General features: G+C 42.3%; 1 protein-coding gene across 4 annotated transcripts in view; it reads right to left on the bottom strand.

Moving 5' to 3' along the window:
• Window positions 1-4724: 4724 nt before the first annotated feature.
• EGLN3 (egl-9 family hypoxia inducible factor 3) overlaps window positions 4725-20008 on the bottom strand; it is a 35041-nt gene continuing 19757 nt past the window's right edge. For 3 of the 4 annotated variants that reach the window (XM_045016511.1, XM_045016514.1, XM_045016512.1), the window contains 4 exons: window positions 13422-13541; window positions 10232-10368; window positions 9307-9380; window positions 4725-8892 (listed from right to left, as the gene is read on the bottom strand). In XM_045016511.1, coding sequence (XP_044872446.1) covers window positions 8855-8892; window positions 9307-9380; window positions 10232-10368; window positions 13422-13541 — 369 coding nt within the window. In that variant the 3' untranslated portion in view covers window positions 4725-8854. The remainder of the gene's footprint in view (window positions 8893-9306; window positions 9381-10231; window positions 10369-13421; window positions 13542-20008) is intronic. The other variant, XM_045016513.1, reaches the window with a different exon arrangement.

The following is a 20008-nucleotide window of genomic DNA, read 5'->3' as shown; positions in this document are numbered from 1 at the left end:
TGGCTGGCCAACGAGCCTGGGGCAGCAGTGTTCATGTGCAGGCAGGATACTGGAGCCTATAATGAGGCTGTTGGGTGCATGCCCAGAGGACAAACTTAGGTGCTGAGTGAATTTAGGCACCTACAGTGTTAAGCAATAGCCATGGGGGAGTTTTGTGGAGAGCAGTGACGCCTGAAAAATGGGTCCCTAGGTGCCTTTGTGGATACCACCCTGAGAGCTGCTGTACCTCTGTGGATACCACCCTGAGAGCTGCAGTTTAATTAGCTACTTCTTAATTTTATTGACTGTCCCTTGTTATGAGCTAGCAAGACTAGAAGTTCCCAGCCCTTCCCTTCTTTTATTGTGCCGTCTTCTCTTCATTCCAGAATCAAGAGAGCATGGGGGAGGGAACTATTAGGAAGCTCTGCAACTTTTTAACAGCTCCCTTGGTTGGTGGAATAAATATTAAATATGACAGCATGGTGATGATTTTATACAAACTACAGCAGCTTCACTAGGAGATATCGAGAGTGCCACGCACCAGAATACACAGTAGCCTGATGGTTAAATGCTGCTGGGAGGCGAGACCTGGATTCAAGTCCCTGCTCCACATTATGCAGTGAGGAGAATTGAACCCCTGCTCTTCCACGGGCTGAGTGCTCTAATCACTGGTGTAAAGGGAAGGTGTGTGTGTAGGGTGCCTCTTCTTTTAGCTGTGTGGTGGGAGAGACCCAGTGTGGCAGCCTTGTTCTTAGCCACCCTCTGATCATGTGTACCAGCTCAGGCCCCACATGCAGGATAGGGGTGGCAATGCTTAGTTGGTCATTGCATATGGAACACAAGCACAGAGCTGCTCATGGCTGTCAGGACTAAGGTGTGGACTTTACCAGCACAAACTTGGGCATGTCAGGAATGTAGGCACCTATCAGGTTTAGGCAACAGGGAGTGGAGGTTGTGAGGATCTAAATTTTGGACTTAGTTGTGACATTAGATGCCTACGAACACCTTAAGAATTTAGCCTTCTAGGATTTTTGCACTCACTTTAAAAAGAGAGCTCTTTTATATTATCAGGATCGCTTGCTGGAAACAAGATTGCAGCTTCCTAAAATTACTTCCCATTAGAAATCACCCTCTCTCTGGTACACAGGGAAACCGACACATATCCTTGGACACCTTTAATCTTCCTGGTGCCTGACAACTGTTCACAAGCTAAAGCAATAGAGACTCTATTACAGCCTGGTAGAGATGTAGCAGATTTCTTGTAGAGGTATTAGAGGAAGAGCGAGAGAATGGTGATAGTAATGTCATCTTTCACAAATTTTAATAGCTCAACTTCCTCAGCTTAGAGAGAGAGCGCAAGAGAGAGGCGTCCAGTTCTCCCATTTTAACAGCCTTCACATTGGCAAAAGTATACATATTTAGCAGTATGAACTCTCTTCCTCTTCTTGGAAAGGCAGGCTCAGGGCAAACATGTATTTGTCTTCACAAGACAGCTAGAGTTTTAGCTTGGAACTAGGTCTTAATTTACCCAGGAAGGCAAAAGATCTCATCAGGGCACAGGAGGTTTGAGAAAGATATTAGGCTTTGCAGTGAAAAATATGCCCTTGAAGTGAAAAGCTGATACCGAGCTCCTGTAGAGCAATTTTCTGCCATAGCGCTCAGGGAGGAGGAGAAATAAAATGCCATTGTCCTTATTTTACAGCTGGGAAAATTGAGGCACAGAAAGGTGATGTGATTTGCTCAGGGTTTCATGACAGGTGGAGGCAGAGCTTGGAAACAGAATCCAGGTCTCCAGCCTCTCACGCTGGCCATGATTTAATTACATTTCTATAGGCACTACATTCAGCTCTAAGCAACCTCGAAGGCTTCGGGGCTCAATTCCCCACCCCGCATGCTATATGCCACGCTGGTGGTCTACAGAGGACGTTCAAGGACCACAACATGAAAACTTGCCTCATCCAGGGGAAGGGTGACATATGTACCTTTATGCTACACCCCCCATTGCCCCAATTGTAGAGACCACATCTGGGACAGAAGGAGTGTCAACAACCAGGTGACTGTTATGGGCTGCAGGCTCCTCTAACTTGGACCAGCGCTGCTCCAGCCTCAACACTGGCTGAATCCAGGCAGCGTGCAACAGGTGACACTACCACAACTAAAAAAATTATATAAAGGCACGGTGCTGGGAAAATACCTTCACTTCTCTGTTTAGGTAGCTACTACATAGTAAAAATAACTGTACCACAGTTTTTGCTTAAATACATTTTCGGCGCATTGACACTGTTAGAGTTGCCACCTTTCTAAATGCTGGTAACTGGATCCCTGGGGCTCCACCCTCTGCCCCGCCTCTTCTCCCACAAAGGCCCTATGCCCGTCACTCGCACCTCTCCTCCCTGGATCCTTTCAAGAATCCTGCCGGCAGGTATTAGTCGACCCCAGCTGAGCAGCCCTAAATGGCACCTGGACAGAGATGCCAAAAACCAGACAGATGGCACCCCTACCCTATCCCTTTCTCTTCCCCATGCCCCTGGCAACTTCCTTCCCCTGCCCCATCCCCATCCCTCTTCCCCGTTCCCTACTCCTATCCCAAGCCCTTTCTCTTCCCCTGCCTTATCCCATCCCCATTCCTTCCCCACTGCCTCTTCCCCCACTCCACCTCTCTTGCCCTGCCCGCCCCCCGGGCACTCAGCATTATACAGAAAGGGTGACAACAGGCACTAGGACCCGGGAGGTAGCATCCCAGAGCTGCCACCCTCAGCCCCAAAAGGCTGAGCAAATCAAGCCCTACTTGGCACTCTCAGAAATGGGGGGTGGGGAGGCAGTTCTCCCCTAAACTATGCCCATGGCTGGCATGGGTTAATAATCGAGTACCTCCCTCTACCAGTGGTGACCGCACGTTGCCAGGTTCCTTTTTTGACCTGACTGTCTGGTTGAACATCAGACACCTAGCAACCCAGTGTTAGAGGGATTCCAAATACACTCAAATGTAAAGATTAATTCTGATTTTGCTACTTCCTAGATGTCTTACTATGAGACTCTCAGTAGTTAGGAACTAAAAGAAGTTTCAGAGCTAAGGAAACCAAGAATAGCACTATGCAGCCACAGTGATAGTCAATTGCTCCTTGATCTTGGAGTAATCTACTCCACAGGTTAATTCTCTCCATGCTTAATCGTAATCTACACATATTACACTCTCAGATCCATCCAGCTGCTATACATTACCAAAGTGGTTCTCTCTTCTGACTCCTCTCCTGAGAAATCAGACTCCAGTGTGTAAAGATGCCTAGGCTAAGATCAGGGACCAAAATCTATAATCTCTTTCCTGCTCCAGGAAGATTTACTTCTGTGGGTCTCCAGCTAAGGAACAGAATAACTTGTTGGCAGCAACTAGGGTTATCAGCATGTGAGAATTACTAACAAGAGCTTTGGTTCAGCTGCTAGTTTTAGTCTCTAGTACTGTTTTTTTTAAATCTCATTCCATCTTTCCAGTGGATAGATAAGAATGTGTGCTTCTAACCATGATTGGTGAAGGGGGTTATCTAAGCGGGAATGTTCCCATATGAAACTGTGGGAAAAGGGGCTCATTTTTACTAATCCCTCTGCTTTTTAATTTGGACTTCAACCTTTGATATTAGTAACAGTTTTAGTGGTCATGGGAATTCTCAGTGCAATATATTTAGCCCTATTCCTTCGGGGCGGGGGGAAGACGCCACTAAATAGCTGCAAGATAAATGTACTATGAATATGTTTCTTTGGGAAACTCTGGCCAAAGAAAAACTGAAGAACTCTGTGTAAGCTCAAAAGCTTGTCTCTTTCACCAAAAGAAATTGGGCCAATAAAAAGATATTACCTCACCTATCTTGTCTCTCTAATATGGTGGGACCAGCATAACTACAACACAGCAAATAACTAAACTTTAGGCATTTAGATGGACAATGGACAATTTTACTTGAGCCCCGATGTGTCACCCCTTGTTCACACTAAAGAGCATGCATTCACAGGAATAGCCACACTGACTTCAATGGATTCTCTCCCATCTGTACAGTGAGGAATCCTCAATGTCACAGAATCAGACCATTAACCTGGGCTATACAGAACACTTCAAGTGGGAGGAGGGAATTCTGTAGAGTTCCCCCTTAAAAAAGGACACCAACTCCTCCAGCACAGGCTGGTTTTGCATAGGAAAAAAATTCCCACAATAAAAATACTGCCAAAGGAAAAAGAAAAGTCAAGTGGTGTTCACAGTACTGCACAGTGAACACGTCCTGGTTGTTCAATTTACAAAATGTTAGTGCAAGTGTGGAGCAGTCTCCCATACTTGTGGAAGAGAAAACTGCGACTCAATTGGAAAAAGCAGCAGAGAAAGGATGTGAAATTTGTTAAAAAATAAAACACATCAGCTTACAGTGTTATCTGGCCCAACAGGAGTGTGAAAACAAATAGGCACTTCAAGAAGAGAGTGTAGTTAGCTAGGTGACTAACCTTAAAATAGCAGGAAGTGACCAAGGAAATAGGCCAAGCTGCTGGAAACAAAACTGATTTCTTCACTGACAGCTTTCCAGAAATGTGCAGTGCCCCAAAGGACTACTGCCACCATCTATGAAAAAGTGCTGATTATTGATTATATGTTCACTGCCATCACGTTTCTCAACTCTATAGATTCAGCTATGCAACATCTCATAGCTCCTCAATAAGAAACAAGACCGAAGAGACTTGCTCAGCACAGAGTTTAAGATGACCCAGTGTTTATTGACTCCTGCAACATTTTATTTGTTTCATTCCACATTTTTTTTTTTAATAAACATGAACACAAAATGTGCTGGATTGTAAAATATCACCACATGAATCAGTATCTATTGACTCCAAAGTGCCAGCATTGTTGACCAGCATACAACCTGACAAGAGAAGGTTTACCCATAACTCACTCTCAAAGAGACCAGCTGGTAGTGCATCACAGTTGAAGTAAAAATAATTAATTTGCCTGCAAATAGATACATTTTCCTTTAGATGCGAATGGTGTTCGAGCCAACTATTTGCAAAAAATATTCAAACATTTTAAATTCAACAGAAATGGAATAAAATATTTTACAGAAACAAGGGGTTAAAAAATGAAAAGCTCATGATCTTTTCAAACTCTACTTCTGCAGAAGTCATTTACTCACAGGAACAAGGGTAACCTAGAAGGGAAAAAAAGATTAACGAGAGGCCACTTTGCTCAAGAGGCTAACAAGTCAGGTATAGGCTTAAGAATACAAATAGCCTCTATATTATCAAGGCCTTCTGTTTTTGTTTTTAAAGAAGTTGGTTGTCCTCTCCCAGCTCTTTCACAACCAGCAGGCCCTGTTGGGAACGATAGCTTAGTGGAGCTTGCATATCTTCCAACACTGCCTAATATGAAATGAAGTCACATTGGGAAAGGCAACTAATATTATTTTTATTTAATTTATTTATTTATTTAAAGCCATGGATTCTCCATCACTGGCAATTTTAAAATCCAGATTGGATTTTTTTTTTTCCCCTAAAAGCTCTTCTCTAGGAAATATTTTGGGGAAGTTCCATGGTGTGTGTTCTACAGGAGGTCAGACTAGATCAAAATGGTCCTTCTAGCCTCGGAATCTTGGGGGGCGGGGAGAAGCTTTCACATTGCTTGCATTTGGTGTACAGCAGTTCTGCAGATGTGAATGATGAAGGCACACATTTACCTACAAGCTGTTGGTGCCTTTGGGAAGACTGAAAATTAAATACACTGGAGAAATAAGTCTGTTTTCACAGCCAGATGGCACACGTTGCTTAGCTATCTATGTTTTAAACACTTTGCCATGAAACCCAAAGCTGGAAAGAAACTCCTTTAGTTCGCATCTAGAGAAGCAATTCATGCATTTTATTATTGGTACAGCTGCTAAAAGAAAACTTCGTTCTTGTGCAGCAGTTTGCAAGCATCCCCCTCAAGAAAAAGCGAGAGAGGCTTCAAGAATAAGGCTTCATTAATGACTTGTTAAAATTAGTGTGTGAAATGTCCACAGAGATCTTTCCACTGATATCTGATCTGTGGCAAGGGAAAGGGAGAATACTTTATAATCCTGTATACTCAGTTTCTTGATGTTTAAATTTTACATATTGAGATATGAAAGACCTCTCTTTTCCAGGTTAAAAAAAAAATAAATAAAAATCAATCCATCAACACTCTTACCTAGACCAAGAGAATATAGGCTGAACTGAAAACATTTAGCAAACATTTTCTTTATAATAAATGCACCGATTTCTCCACACACCACAAGCACACTTCTGGTGCCTTATGCAACAGAGATAACAAAAGTACCTTTAATATCCAGACCCTTTTAAAAAAAATTGTACACACTACTTCATTGTAGGCAGCTGATATGATTTGCACTAATATTACTATCTAATGGGCTACATTGATTAAGTTTAGGGTTTCTGAAATCTATCAGAAGCAATGAGTTTTTAGTATGCTTGGCCCCTCAAATAATTCAAAAACTCCTTTAAAGAAGTTTTTAAAATGTAGAAAGTGTCAACTTTACACACAGACACTCAAACTATTAAAGCATATTCCCCTGCAGCCAGTCTTTCAGAGAGTTCAACATTTAACTATTTACATAAATTCGTCTTTCAAGGAGTCACCTATTGCTTTCAGTTAAGACTTTTGACTCTTTTGGAATTAGAATTGCAAGTTGATTACGTTTCCTTCAAGCCCATTCTGTGCTACTTAGACGCATCTGTAGTGGAAGAATTTTACTTTACAAAAGAAATGTATCAAATTACATGCCTTATTTGAGGGAACCTAGTAGGATTTATAGGGATCAGGGATGATTGTCTCATCTCCCCTCCTCAAATGCAGATCTCTCATTCACAGCAGGATATGTGCCCTGAAGACACACACAGGTCGAGCCAAGTGGAGTTAAAACCACATGATCACACCTGGATCCCCAGTAGAAATCTGAGAGGAAGAGGGGTTGGCCAATACTGGTTTACTTAAAGTCAGACTTCAAAAAATGGGCATAAGGATGTCCCTCTGTTTTCTTAAAGAACACAGTTGGCTCAAAATACTCAATTCTTTTTGCCATTTCTCATCCAGAAAAGCTGCTGCTTTTACATCTTGTGTTGCTGTTGCACTTTTATTCAAGCCTCCTAGCTAGGGACAATGTCAAAAGTTCCTAATTTGGCAGTGCCTAGCACTCGCATCATCACTCATTCTCTGGGTCAAGTTCTGTGGAAGCCATGTGCTTCTCCATGACGGATGTCCTGCCAATTGCTCCCCTTCTGGCCAGGCATGTGACAAACTGAGTCAAGTATGGGTTGGTTAAAATGGGGAAGAAAAATCATAATTGGCAGGGTCCCCCAAAACCACTGTGGTCCCCTAACGCATGGGAGTATGGGAAAGAGAGGAAAGCATACACTTGGAAGACGTTAGTAGGTACTGACATACATTAACAAGCCTGGTATAACTATATTAATGAAGAGGGAAAGTTTATACACTAGGTGTACAATTGTTAAAACAAGAACGATTTATTTCCGTACTCAATGTGACCATGACAATTGATCTCACTGATGTTGAGACCTATACTGAGCTGCTGACTACGTACTGGTTTTGGAAGATTAAGCTGCTTGGGGACACCTTGGAAGTTATTCATCTAGCTTTTAAATTAAAAAAAAAAGTGAAGAAAATGTGTTCCTGTTCATCTGAGCCTAATCTTTTTTTTTTTTTTTTTTGGTACATCTTGTGGCTCAAATGCAGGAGGGAAAATAATTTGGAACAATTGGGACAGCATCACTTTTTCATTCAAAGTGCACACACATACAAAATTAACCAAATGTCCAAGCTCAGGATGGGCATCAGAGAGAGAGAGAAATCAAAACTCTAAATTAGAGATAGCTATTCATCAGACATTTGTCAGGCTGCCAAACATATCTTTACCTTCCAATTCACACTTCTACCATACACAAGTTGGTATATAGAGACTGAATTAAAAATTCTTGGCTCTAAGGGCTAAAGCATTGTGTGTGCCATCAACCTTCCCAGCTTACCAATCTTTCAGAGAAACCAGCTGCTTTAAAAAACAAATGGAAAATGGAAGTGAACATTGATCCATCTCAAATCAAAATGAAAAAAAAAAATCACAAAATTGTGAACAGATGCGCAACTGCCTCCTCACCCTCTGTCCGAGGGCTGTAAAAGAGCTAAGCAACTGAATTGCTACCACTTGACCATTGAAATGTGAACAAAATCCAGGCAGTTTGATGGCAACGTGGAAGATTATCCTTTTAGAAAGTAATAATACAGGAGAGTTAAGCCAATGCTCTGTGCAACAAAAGTGATTAGCAGCTCATCAATGGCCCCACGTTAAGCATAACAGAAGATGAACCTCTACAAATACCTAGTTTAATTTCACATTTCCAATATCTTGCATTGCCCATCGGCATCTGCAACAGATTTTAATTTGTAAATCTCCTTCCCATTGAGCTAAGAAATTTACATAAAGTGCAAATAAGACTCAGGTTTTTTTCCCCACTGGTTCCAATACTTGTTATCTTTATTACCACCATTACTAAAAGCCAGCTGGCTTAGCCACTTGCATTAGGCTTTGGTGACATTCTTCTTTTACTAAAATCTTGGTTACTTTCTTCAGTTAAAGGCAAATAGAAAACAAGGGTTCCTTCTGCCAGATGCAGACATGATAGGAGGCTACTGAGAGTACCATCAATGTAATATGCAGGTGTTAGACAAATCAGCACATTCCTGTGGGTAAGAAGAATGTCTAATGTTTCACTGGAAATGGACATGTCGCCTTTGGATCTCATCATTTGCAAAGAGTTCAGAAACGGTTGTGATAAAAGCACTATGCCAGCAGATCACTGTTCAGTCTTCATGGAGAACAGCTTCTGTCTTCCCGGCATCTACAATGAACAATTGAAAATGCAGTTAAGTTATAGTAAGTAAGTGTTTTGAACATCTAATGTGATGGCAGTAATCAGAAGACTCAGTTGGGGAAAGTAATATATCTGTATAAGAACTACCATACTAGATCAGACCAATGGTCCATCTAGCGTAGTACCCTGTCTCCTACAGTGTCCAGTATCTGAGGTTCAGGGAGAATATATGGAACAGGACAGTTGGAATGATTTATCCTTGACTTCTCATTTTGGCAGTCAGAGATATAGGCCTGTCTACACTACAGAGTTAGGCCAGCTGTGTGGGCCCATGTAGTTCTGTAGTGGCTGTGACATCACAGCATGGTGCATGCTGGGTCGCCATAGTGAAACAGAAATGCCTTGAATTATTTTCAGTAAAGATTTATGAAAAAGTCATACCAGTTAAATTCCTAAACTTTTTTTTGGCTTCTGCTCTTTCTTCAGCATCAAAATACCACACAGTCATGGCATATCTGTGAACAAAAGGAAATGATTTATTTCTTAGATTCCCAAAAAGACACTGAAACACCTAAGAACACTTGGTTTTTATTCTCATACAGAGAACTCAAAACACTAGTTTGTCTATTGCAAAATTGGAGGCAGACGAATAAAGAACTAATTTGACTTTTGGGCGATAAAACAAACCAGGGAATCTCTGTGTGTCTCTGTGTCTGTAAAATCCAGGGGATAATTTGTACTATACCTCTGGGAAGCTTAGCACAGATCTGGCAGAGGGAGGGCAGAAATCACTTTAAGATCTTCCCATTCTAGGTGCTCCAGGTGCTGAAACAATCCCTGGGATGACTTAGCCAGCTTGGGGGTTGCTCTAACTTATGGTAGCCTGGCCTGGCCTGGCCTGCCTATGCTTAGCACCAGGACCCACAATTCCTGTAATGCTAGATGATATAGGCCTACTCCAAGGACCCCCACACTCATATTCACTATGGCTGTTTTATGCAGAGCCTGCCACTGAGGAATTCTCTCCTCACCAGCTGAAGGGCTTACAGTCCCAGTATGCTGTCACAACAGCATACACGGGCCGCAGCAAATGGGGTAGAGGGAGTGGGGAATTTCACCCTATATGTGATGCACGTATATGGCTTGATCCTGCTGCTCATTTTTGTGAGGAAATTTATATTAAGTTCAATAGTCTCAGATAAACTCCATTCACATTAGGTAGTTATACTGTACATATGCATGTGTGCATATATACAGATATACCCCCTACATAAAGATTCTATATTTTTATATACTATATATGTGTTGGAAAAGAGCAAAGCTCTTTAATCTTTGGCTACATGTCAGTGCTGAACATCTTATTTACCTGGTTGCATAGGAAGGTTGCACTTCATGTGGGTTCCTTCGGTCTGACCAGAAAAAAAGTAACCTGTCAAAAATGGGCTCAACATCTGCTACATAGGACTTTCCTTCCGGGAATATTCGAAGAATTCCACCATGCAGCTGAAAGTAGAGTGAAGGGTTATTTTTCCTCACATACACACCCCCGCACACATTTTAAAATGATAATTTTTTCCTCTAACACACAACAAATGTGAAGTAAACGTTGAGGGCAATGCAATAACAGCACATTGCAGTGCTGGAAAGTGTTGCCTCACGTTAGTCACTTTGATTTTAGCAAACAATTCAGATTGATTGAGCACAAACATCTGTTTAAAGAAAGTCAGCCACGATGAAACAGCAACTGCTTTTTTGAGACAGGACTTCCCCCTTCACAGAGGCTCTGTCACAAACATATGGAAACCACTTGAGCTCACAGTCTCATTTCTAAAATTAATTAAGACTCATAAGAAGATTGTTTGTTCATTCTTACTGGTTTGAGATCAGACTTCACTCCATGACTGTCAAATGGCATTTCAAAACCCTGGTATTGCAGTCACATAGGCGTTCTCTTTTGGGTCTGACAGTGGAATGCTGCACTGGACATTAATATGCAGGTGTATCCTGCAATCTAAAGTTGCATTTTATATATAAAATTGTATATACACATCCTCCACTCTTCTCACTCCTTCTGGTCTTTGTAGTGTGGCTTCTGTCACATCTCTCACTCTGGTTTCCGATGATCTTATGGGACAAAGTTTGTGCTAATTTACCTGCATCAGTGGAAGTGCACAGGATACAAGTCTGTGCTACCATCCTCCTAGAGGACTAAGGGAAGTGCAACAGGTCAAGTAGATGGTTAACTTTTTTTCCCTTTCAATATGTGGGGGTATTATTCAGAACATGCTGTAGGTTCAGGATTGTGTTTTTCTATAATGCAGGAGTTTTCAGTGGCAGCATCTCTCTAATATTAAATCACTTGTTGGGATTTAGTAGAGGAAGCATGTGTTGGCACTTAAAGGGATATCTGCTTTACATGACCAATGCATGTTAAGAAGGTGACCTTAGTATTATCTGACCAGGAAATAACCTGGGAACAGGTTTGAAAGCATTTTAACAACAGAAATCTGAAGAAACATTCTTTGATTTTACAAGCCCTTATCTTGTTTATTATTTAAGGTCTGATAAATCCCTTGCTCAAGGCTGAATTAATTGCCTTGTAATGATACAATGTGCACGGAAACAGAAATGAGAGACAGCTCACCCCATTTGGCAAAGAAACTCATGGGATGTGGCCAAAGAGGCAGGAAAACTCTCTCCGACTCCCCTTATGAAGTGTGCTGTGACCCCTTGAATGGAAGGGATTTAAAGACCAGGGGATTACACAGGGGGCAAGGCCTCCCAATCTCATGAATCTAGGAAATTTGTGGGAAAATGATCTGCCTTGACACCCCCTGCCTCAGTGCTGCCCCATTAGCCCTCACCCAGCCCTGCTACCATTGGCTTAACAGTGGCTGTAGAAGGAAATGCATACTCAGATGTCCATGAGGTTAAGCGGGGGACAGTGTCACAAAATACAGCCAAGCTCCCTGCCTTCCTGCTACTAGCCCCACTGCAAACCACATGAGCATCTTCTCCAGAGGGGTTTCCACAGGACAGGAGTACAGAGAGGGTGGGACAGTGCTGCAGAAGAGCTTCAATTTTGGCTCTGATCCTGGAGGTACAGTCATAAAGAAACAAAGCTACTTCTCTCACTCAGGAAGTGCTTCCTTTGCTGGGTCTGATCTTGCTTTCAGCTGAAGTCAATGAAAGTTTTTCCATAGGATTCAATGGGAGCATGGTCAGACCAGTTGAACAAAAACTTGCAACTTTAATGTATTAAAGGGTCAGGCTTCTAATGAGACAGTTGGAGCCAGAAAACATGACAAACGGCCCCAATCCACTGGGGTAACTCCTAGAGGCCACACAAAACGGAGTCTGAAGCTGCAGGCCCATAAGCCTGAACAGATCACCCCTAAAATACTAAAATCATCATGGAAAGTTCACCTTTGACAGATTCTACTAGTGCCAAAGGCAGCCAGGAAAATAAAAGAGAGATCAGGAATCTAGAGTAAAAGGAAGATGGGCTACGATGAGACTTCTAGTCTCCAAACGTTCTGCATGCCTGACTGACAGGAAGGCAGGCAGGCAGTCTTTCTGGACTCAAGGGACCCAATCTTCAGTTAATCCGTTCCTGTGCTTGGGGCTGGGGACAAAAGATAGCTTTAAACCACCTTTGTGTTGTCAGTATTCTAGGACCATGCAAGGCCCTGACTGACTCCCAACATAAGGCAGAGCAGCACTGGGGCTTGGTCCTCAACACGCATTCAATGTGCCCCCTATGTTGAGAAGGGCTCATGTAGAGCATTTACATCAGTCTCCTTTAGCCAGGGGGCATGGGGAGGAGGGAAAATCCCTGAACAAGAATATTCCCATAGGGCTTTTACATCCACTTTATAGCACTTTTAGGTTTCCAGAGAGGCATAAAGCAGCCTTTGTTTAACCAGGAAGCAGTCACAATACTCAGGTCTTTAAATTAAGGTGAGAGAGATCATGAACATTTCTGGCAAGAAATTTTCTAGCAAAGCCAGGAAAGATCAGACTTCACGTTCCTGATATCCCTAAGGTGAAAAACAAGCATAAATTAATAAATGTCTTTCACGCCCTCTTCATGAATCATAAGAAGCAAAAAAGGACACATACCCAATTTTTATAGATCCTTTGCAGGTCAACTTAAAGGGACAGACCCCAAAATTGACCTGCCATTTTTTTGTTAAGACTGCTCCCAGATTCCACTTAATCCTGAGTGGATGTGGTTTCTTTCTAAATGCTTCATTACTTTTTTCTCTAAAAGAAACTAAAATGCCAGCAGCCCAGCACATGAGCTGTTCTATAACAAACTGGAGGAAAAAAAACCTGATAAGGAAACAATTTCAGTTTCAAGCTTCCAAAGGGGTTACTAAAAACAGCAAGAAAACCCAAAATGTAACTGAAAAGTGCAGTTTTTAAATCAGCTGTTCAAGAGTTCATGAAAATATGAAATGCAAATCAACAACTGATAGCAACAAACTGTTTCTGGGCCAGCCTTCCCTTGCCTAGAAATATGGGGTTGCTTTTGGAACCCTTGGCGCACATACCTTTGAGTCCCAGTCCTTATTCAGGTAATAAATACAGGTGATACAGCGCCCATCGCCATTTGGATTGTCTACGTGACGAACATACCCAGTTCCGTTCCCAGGGTAGCAAGCTACCATTGCCTAAATGAAAGAAAAATATCCATCAACTAAATTCCCCCTCGCTTTGTTTTTTAAAACCTTCCTGAATAGTTGATTTGACTAAATACTAAATTATTCAGAGCATCAATCCAAAGATTCCGGTGGATACTAACAATAGGACCGGTCACATAAATTTCTTTCCCCATATTATCCTGCCTATAGGCAATTCCATACATGTAATGCCTTTGGTGTATAAAAGCAAGTACACTGGAGAGGGAAATAGTTTATTTTGAGTAATATGCTAAAACATAAAGGAACCAAGTTACTATTATTTAAAAGCTACATAACTTTCGACAGCAGCTTGTTGTTCAAGGGAGAGTATCTCAATAAAGGTTTGCTAGGGTTTCTAAGGTTGCATTGTCACTGTTAATCAGAAGTTCTTGGTCATATGAAAGCAGACATCAATCCTACTATGCTGAAGTTTTGCTGCGTCCCCATCCTCCAATCCAAGTTTCCTGCACACATATCTCATGTCCAAAACCACCACATGCAATTGCAAATTCAGGTTCCCCAGGAGTGAAGTGTGCAGAGATATGCAAATCTTTAGGCTGTGCTTGAACATGTTTGCTGACACGGGCTGAGCCACAGAAGTAACCAAAATTTTTCAGAATCACAATTCTTCCTTTGATCATCCTCAAACTTGCTGATGTGGCCATTTAAGTCACGGTTTGGTTAATTTCACATTTAATGGTGAGAAGAATCAACAGAAACACAAACATGAATCATTTTGAACCACAAGACAGAACTAAAGATGACTAGGGGGAGTATGTATTTAGCACTTTAAAAAAAGATTGGTCTTTGCAGCACGTACACACTGAACATGAATTCATCCCAGCAGAATGATATTAGCAGACAGGGGACTGGATGCTCAAGGGATTATCACTAGGTTACCACGCCTCACTTGTCTAAGTTATTGGTCTGAATTGGTAGTGACAACCTAAGTGCACTAAACTCTAGTAAGATATGGCCATACTAGCCTTTCCCCCCCACAACTTTTCCTCTATTGTTAACACTGGAGGCATGGAATAGGTAATAGCAATGGTGGCAATCAGCCAGCCAGCACAATGGATCCCTCTGAACCTCTGTTCATTAAGCTTAGACTCTGCTCTCTCAAGGGTGTGCCAATTGCAGAAATGACTGTGTACACAGTTGCACACATACCGTTCTCTACTTTTAATGCTACTATAATTTATTTTCCTTCACATTGCCTATCCTTTCCTGTAAAGGTTGCCAGAATGGCAATATCAAGTCATTATGGTATGCAATTTATAATTTGCTCTGCTGTTCAAAGCCCCTATGGACATAGCAATTTTAAGGCCCAATCCTACAAGGTAAGGTAAGAATCTCAAGGGGGTGATGCATGCTCTTAATTCCCATGAATATCAATGGGCACTCTTAGGACGTGCTAGCACCTTGCAGGATAGGTCTCTAAGGCCCTATTCACATGATAGTCATTTCAGGGAACCTGGCTACAAATTTGCACCCAACTTGCAATGTAGGCTGAACCTCAATGATATTTCATTACCAGACTGAGGAACACCACTGAGGTCCATTCTGCACTGCAGTACTGGAAATAGGCTAAGGGACAAACCTGGTTGGAACCAGCTTCCCTGACAGTTGTATTTGCAATGTAGAGGGAACCCATGACTGTGAGCTCTGGCAGTAGAGGAAAGACAATACTAATCCTTTGTACCACAGGAACAATACTCTTTGGCTGACTGAGATGCCTGGCTTGAAAACAAGGTGTTTACACAACATTATCGTGGTGCTGGATGGCCAAGGAAGGCTTTCTTCAATGGGCAGACATCATTTGAATAGCAGTGAATTGTTCAAATAAAAATTCAGAGTGATTGAGGTTTGAAAAAAGTGAGCTCTTGTGGTGTAATAAGTCAAAGGTTGTCACTAAGGGTACATCTACACAGCAGCTGAGAGGTGTATCCCCAGCACTGGTAGACATATATGCGCTAGCTCTGCTCAACCTAGTGCCCCAAAAGAGCATGTCCCCATCATGGCATGAACATTCCAGGATCTCAGACAGAGTTGTACTTGGGTGGATAGCCAGAGCTGCTGCCCAGGCCACCGCAACCACCCTGCTATGTTTAGTGTGCTAACTCAATCAGAGCTAGCATGTGTACACATCTTCCTGAGTTGTGAACTACACCTCCCAGCTGCTGTGTGTAGACAGCCTAAGGCCCAGAGTCTACTTAGGGGCTGATTGGCTCAGTGTTTCAATGCAAAATCCCTAGGTGCCCTGCTACCTAGTGGAATCCTCAGCCCACAGCTAGGTACCCAGACTCTCTATACCAGGGGTCTCAAACTCAATTTACCTTAGTGCCAGTGCCAGTTCTCAAATCCTCCCACCAGATAAAGAAACAGATCTTAAGATGGTTAAAGAAAACTTAGTTTGACAGCATCCTGTCTAGCAAGAAGGGCTTTGGAATATGCTTGCTTGGAAATTAACCCCAATAAACATCGCATTGTCTGCGCTTCAGACTTCTGGTCTTTTACTGCCTGCGTGACAAGAACTAGGGAAGTGGGAGGGTTGAGGGAAAGCCCTCTAACATAGGTCAATGTGCATGAGGGAACTTCTAGTGCACAGCAGGAGGGCCCACATGGACAGTTAGTGCATGGCCCGTACACTTTAGATTTACACTCCAGCATGCCAAATACTAACTTGCCATCTCAGCAAGCCCTCTGTCTCTCACATGCTCACACTCGAGACCTCTCTCATGCTCCTCTAGGGTGACCAGATATCCTGATTTTATAGGGACAGTCCTGATTTTTGGGTCTTTTTCTTATATAGGCTCCTATTACCCCTCACCCCCCCTCTCGATTTTTCACATTTGCTGTCTGGTCACCCTATGCTTGTCCTACAGTTACCTGTGCAGCGGGCAGTCTTGTGTGGCAGCTATGCTGCCCCCACCTCTTGGTGGTCTGCAGTCAGCCCTCCTGCTGCAGGGGCTGATGGGTATCAGGTCTTAGTTAGTCTTTGAGCAGGCCAATAGGATCAAGCCCCACTGGTGAGATTAAACAAAGGAATGTCTGTTTGAGAATCCCACTTCAAGGCCTTTGCTTGAGCTAGTGCTCCAGGAAGCTCATTAGCTGTGGGGCAATGTCAGAACATAGGTGGCTTTGCAAGTGCCATCTGGTGGCAAGTTAGACAGAGGGAGAAGGCGGGGTTAGGCAGCAGTTGAGTGTTGGTTTTGAAAGTATCAGTGGTGCCTAAATATCTTTGAGGATATGGATCTAATCGTAACACTGAGGCCAGAATCTCCCCAGGCCTCCCCACGTACAACATTCTAATAAGAAACATGTGCTTTTACTCAGAGAGAAGTCTCAAGGTATTAATTATTATTATTTTGTATTGTCTGCAGCTGCAACTTATAGAGTCCCTGGGGATGAATGAGTAGAACAATTACCATAGCATCCAAAAGCACTAAACGTGTTTATATAAAAGGTTAAATAGGAGCTTTCCAGCAGACTCAGGGGCAGAAGAGCAGAAGTGAAATATCCTTTTTCCTGGCACTAGTAATATTTGAATGAAGCCTTAAACAATGAAGGGAAATCATTGCGGCCCTCCTAGAGCCTGTTGAAATGATATCAAGTTTTATCAGAGCACTGGCTGGAGCAGCTCCAGTATAGATCAAGCTGGCCTCAGCAGGGCTTCCAGCTGTTAGTACTGCTTTTGGATTCATTGGAAAGCAAACAAGAAACAGGAGATGAGCCGAGTGACCTAGTCCTAATTTAGGTAATTGGTGAACATTGGTATTTGCCAGTTTAGCACTTGGGCTTGCTGCAAAAAATGGAGATTGGATCTGATCAACGAAATCACTATTCCCTATTTAGGGGAGCAGCTAGTGCAACAACAATTATTTCCTATGGATTTGTGTTGGTGTGTTAAGAATACTTTCCTCTGGGGGAAAGTCTATCCCCAACAGCCAATTCTGATTTAATATAAATCAATCAGGCAGTAGGAAGTATGAATGTGCCCTGTTCTGTTATTTTATAGCAGTGAAATCAGCTGCAACCAGTGCGAATAGGCTTAACTTCCCACTGCAAATACTCAACAGTAAATCTCAGCTGATATCCTCCTTTTAATAAAAAGTGAATCAGCAGCTGAATTTGCTTTCATTAGTCTGCAATTTGTTGATGCCAAAAATACACTATGGTCTAATACTCCAGATTAAAAACCTCACATCAGTGTACATACAAACTACTTAGCTGGTTAAAGGCTGACTAGCTGACAATTACAAATTAAAGCCCTAAAATCCTGGAGTGTTATTTACTACCTGTTTGTAATTAGATCATAGAGGGGGGGCTTGTGATTGGTTGTCTGTCTGTCTCAAGTCTTCTATGTAGCAAACCTAGGGAACTTGGAAACCATGAAGGAATCAAGAATCCTAGTTTCTGCACTGTCATTATCTGAGATGTTTGTTTAAACCCACTTGGGATATCTAACCACCAGTTAAATGAGAAGTAATATTATCCGTAGCAATTATTTGTTGCACAACAATATTTACAAAAGGAAATAATGATAAATCAATTTGTAATATATGATTTGCCTTTACCAGGGAAAGAACTCTGCAAGTCATAGAAGACTGCAAGGAAATATAAATGAAGACTGGAAGTATACAAAAAGCTAGAGATGTATAGAGTGTCCCCATTCCCCCTCACCTCATTCTCTCTCTCCTCAATGCTTCCACTAGGGAAAAGCCTGGGTTAATTTTTCTTACTACTGGCCTGCAGCCACCTCACAATACACTGTGGAATTATCAGATTTCACAAGCTAAGTAGAGTTGGGTTAGTCACTACTTGCAGAGAAATTCTTCAAGGAATTCCTGGGTGGTCATGGTGGGTTAGAAGGTGGCATTTTTTCCTCTATGTTAGCATTGAGCCAATGCCTCAGTGTCATGCTGGTAGGGACTATAAAGGTGACATTTTAAGATAAGGTGTAAATGCAAGGTATTGACATATGGGACCACTATAGGTCCCAAACCTTTTGCCAACCTCGAGGCTGTTATTTCCAGTGACCCAATAAAATTCTGCCTTGGATAATTACCATCTGCTTACATAAATTACTTCTATAGGTATCTGCTGGTTCCAGTATTTTTTCCATTTCCTGTACCAGACTATTGTATAGTGTTGCTGTTTGTCATTAAACAGATGCTATATTTGATCCCAGGAGAGGGCACGGTGATCCCTCTCTGCGGTTCTCAAACTGTGGGTTGGGACCCCAAAATGGGGTCACCAGGTTTGGTGTTAGACTTGCTGGGGCCTGGGGCTGAAGCCACAGCCCAAGCCCCATCACCCGGGGCCGAAGCCACAGCCTGAGGGCTTCAGCCCTGGGTGGTGGGGCTCAGGTTACAGGCTCCCTGCCTTTGGGCTCTGGCCCCCTTGCCTGGGGTGGTGGGGCTCAGGGGAGCTTACACTTCAGTATCCTCTCTTGGCATCGTGTAGCAATCTTTGTTGTCAGAAGGAGGTCAGTCTAAACCTTGAGACAGTTGAGCTAGTTAAGTTTAGAAAGAATGCTGAGGTTCTGTGAAATGAAAGGTGCTACATAAACACAAAGCAATAATAGTTTATGATAATTGCATCCTCATTTATAAGTCATGAGATGGAAGGCCAAAATACTAATAATTAATTGCATTACTTCTACTGACACACAAGCTTTAGGATATATTTTTAAATGACTTCCAAGTTGCCTAAAAGTGGAGTCTAATATGTGGTTTGCAATCCTTAACTAAAAAGGATTGGACAACACACATTTGGAGAATAAGGACCACCAGGATTCACATCAGAGGCCCAGGTCTGTGTGCACATTGAAAAAACAGGTTGAGTACAGTTTGTAGACTGCAAATACTCTGTGCATCAAGGAGAAAAACAGATGATACACAGCATGCACTACATTAAAAGAGCATTAATAGTCTGATATCTCATGCTCAAAGCAAACTGATTCTCAATCAAGTCTTGTATGATACACAGGCACAATAGGACATTTCTTAAGCACTTTATTTTTGTACCCAAGTGTGCCGAAATGTTTTCCATTGTGTAATTTATAATGGTCCGGTATAAGGTTTACATGGCTATTAAATATTAGTTTGTTTGAATTTATGAAAGTCTAAACACCCAACCAGCACACCAAGGAATAGACTAGCCATATTGGCCTAACATAATGGTATCTACAGGAGAATAAATGGGAGGGAACAGAAGGGAGAGAAGAATGATGTTAAAAACCTAAACAAATTGTCTCATGTCCATTCGAAAGGTAACCGCCAGTTTCAATAGGTTACAGTCTGCTCACTTTTCTCTCCCAAAAATCTCCATTCTTTTCAATGGCAGTGCTGAATGAGAAAGCAAGTTCTCTCACCTACGGGGGAAGACAAAACTACGAGGGTACCTACTAGCTCAAAGGGAGACTTATGACTACTTGCAAAATTAAGCATAAGCTT

Source organism: Mauremys mutica, chromosome 4 (genome assembly GCF_020497125.1).
Source record: "Mauremys mutica isolate MM-2020 ecotype Southern chromosome 4, ASM2049712v1, whole genome shotgun sequence".
NCBI classification, from domain to species: Eukaryota; Metazoa; Chordata; order Testudines; family Geoemydidae; genus Mauremys; species Mauremys mutica.
The sequence above is the reverse complement of the archived record's forward strand: the minus strand, read 5'-3'. Positions and strand labels throughout refer to the sequence as shown.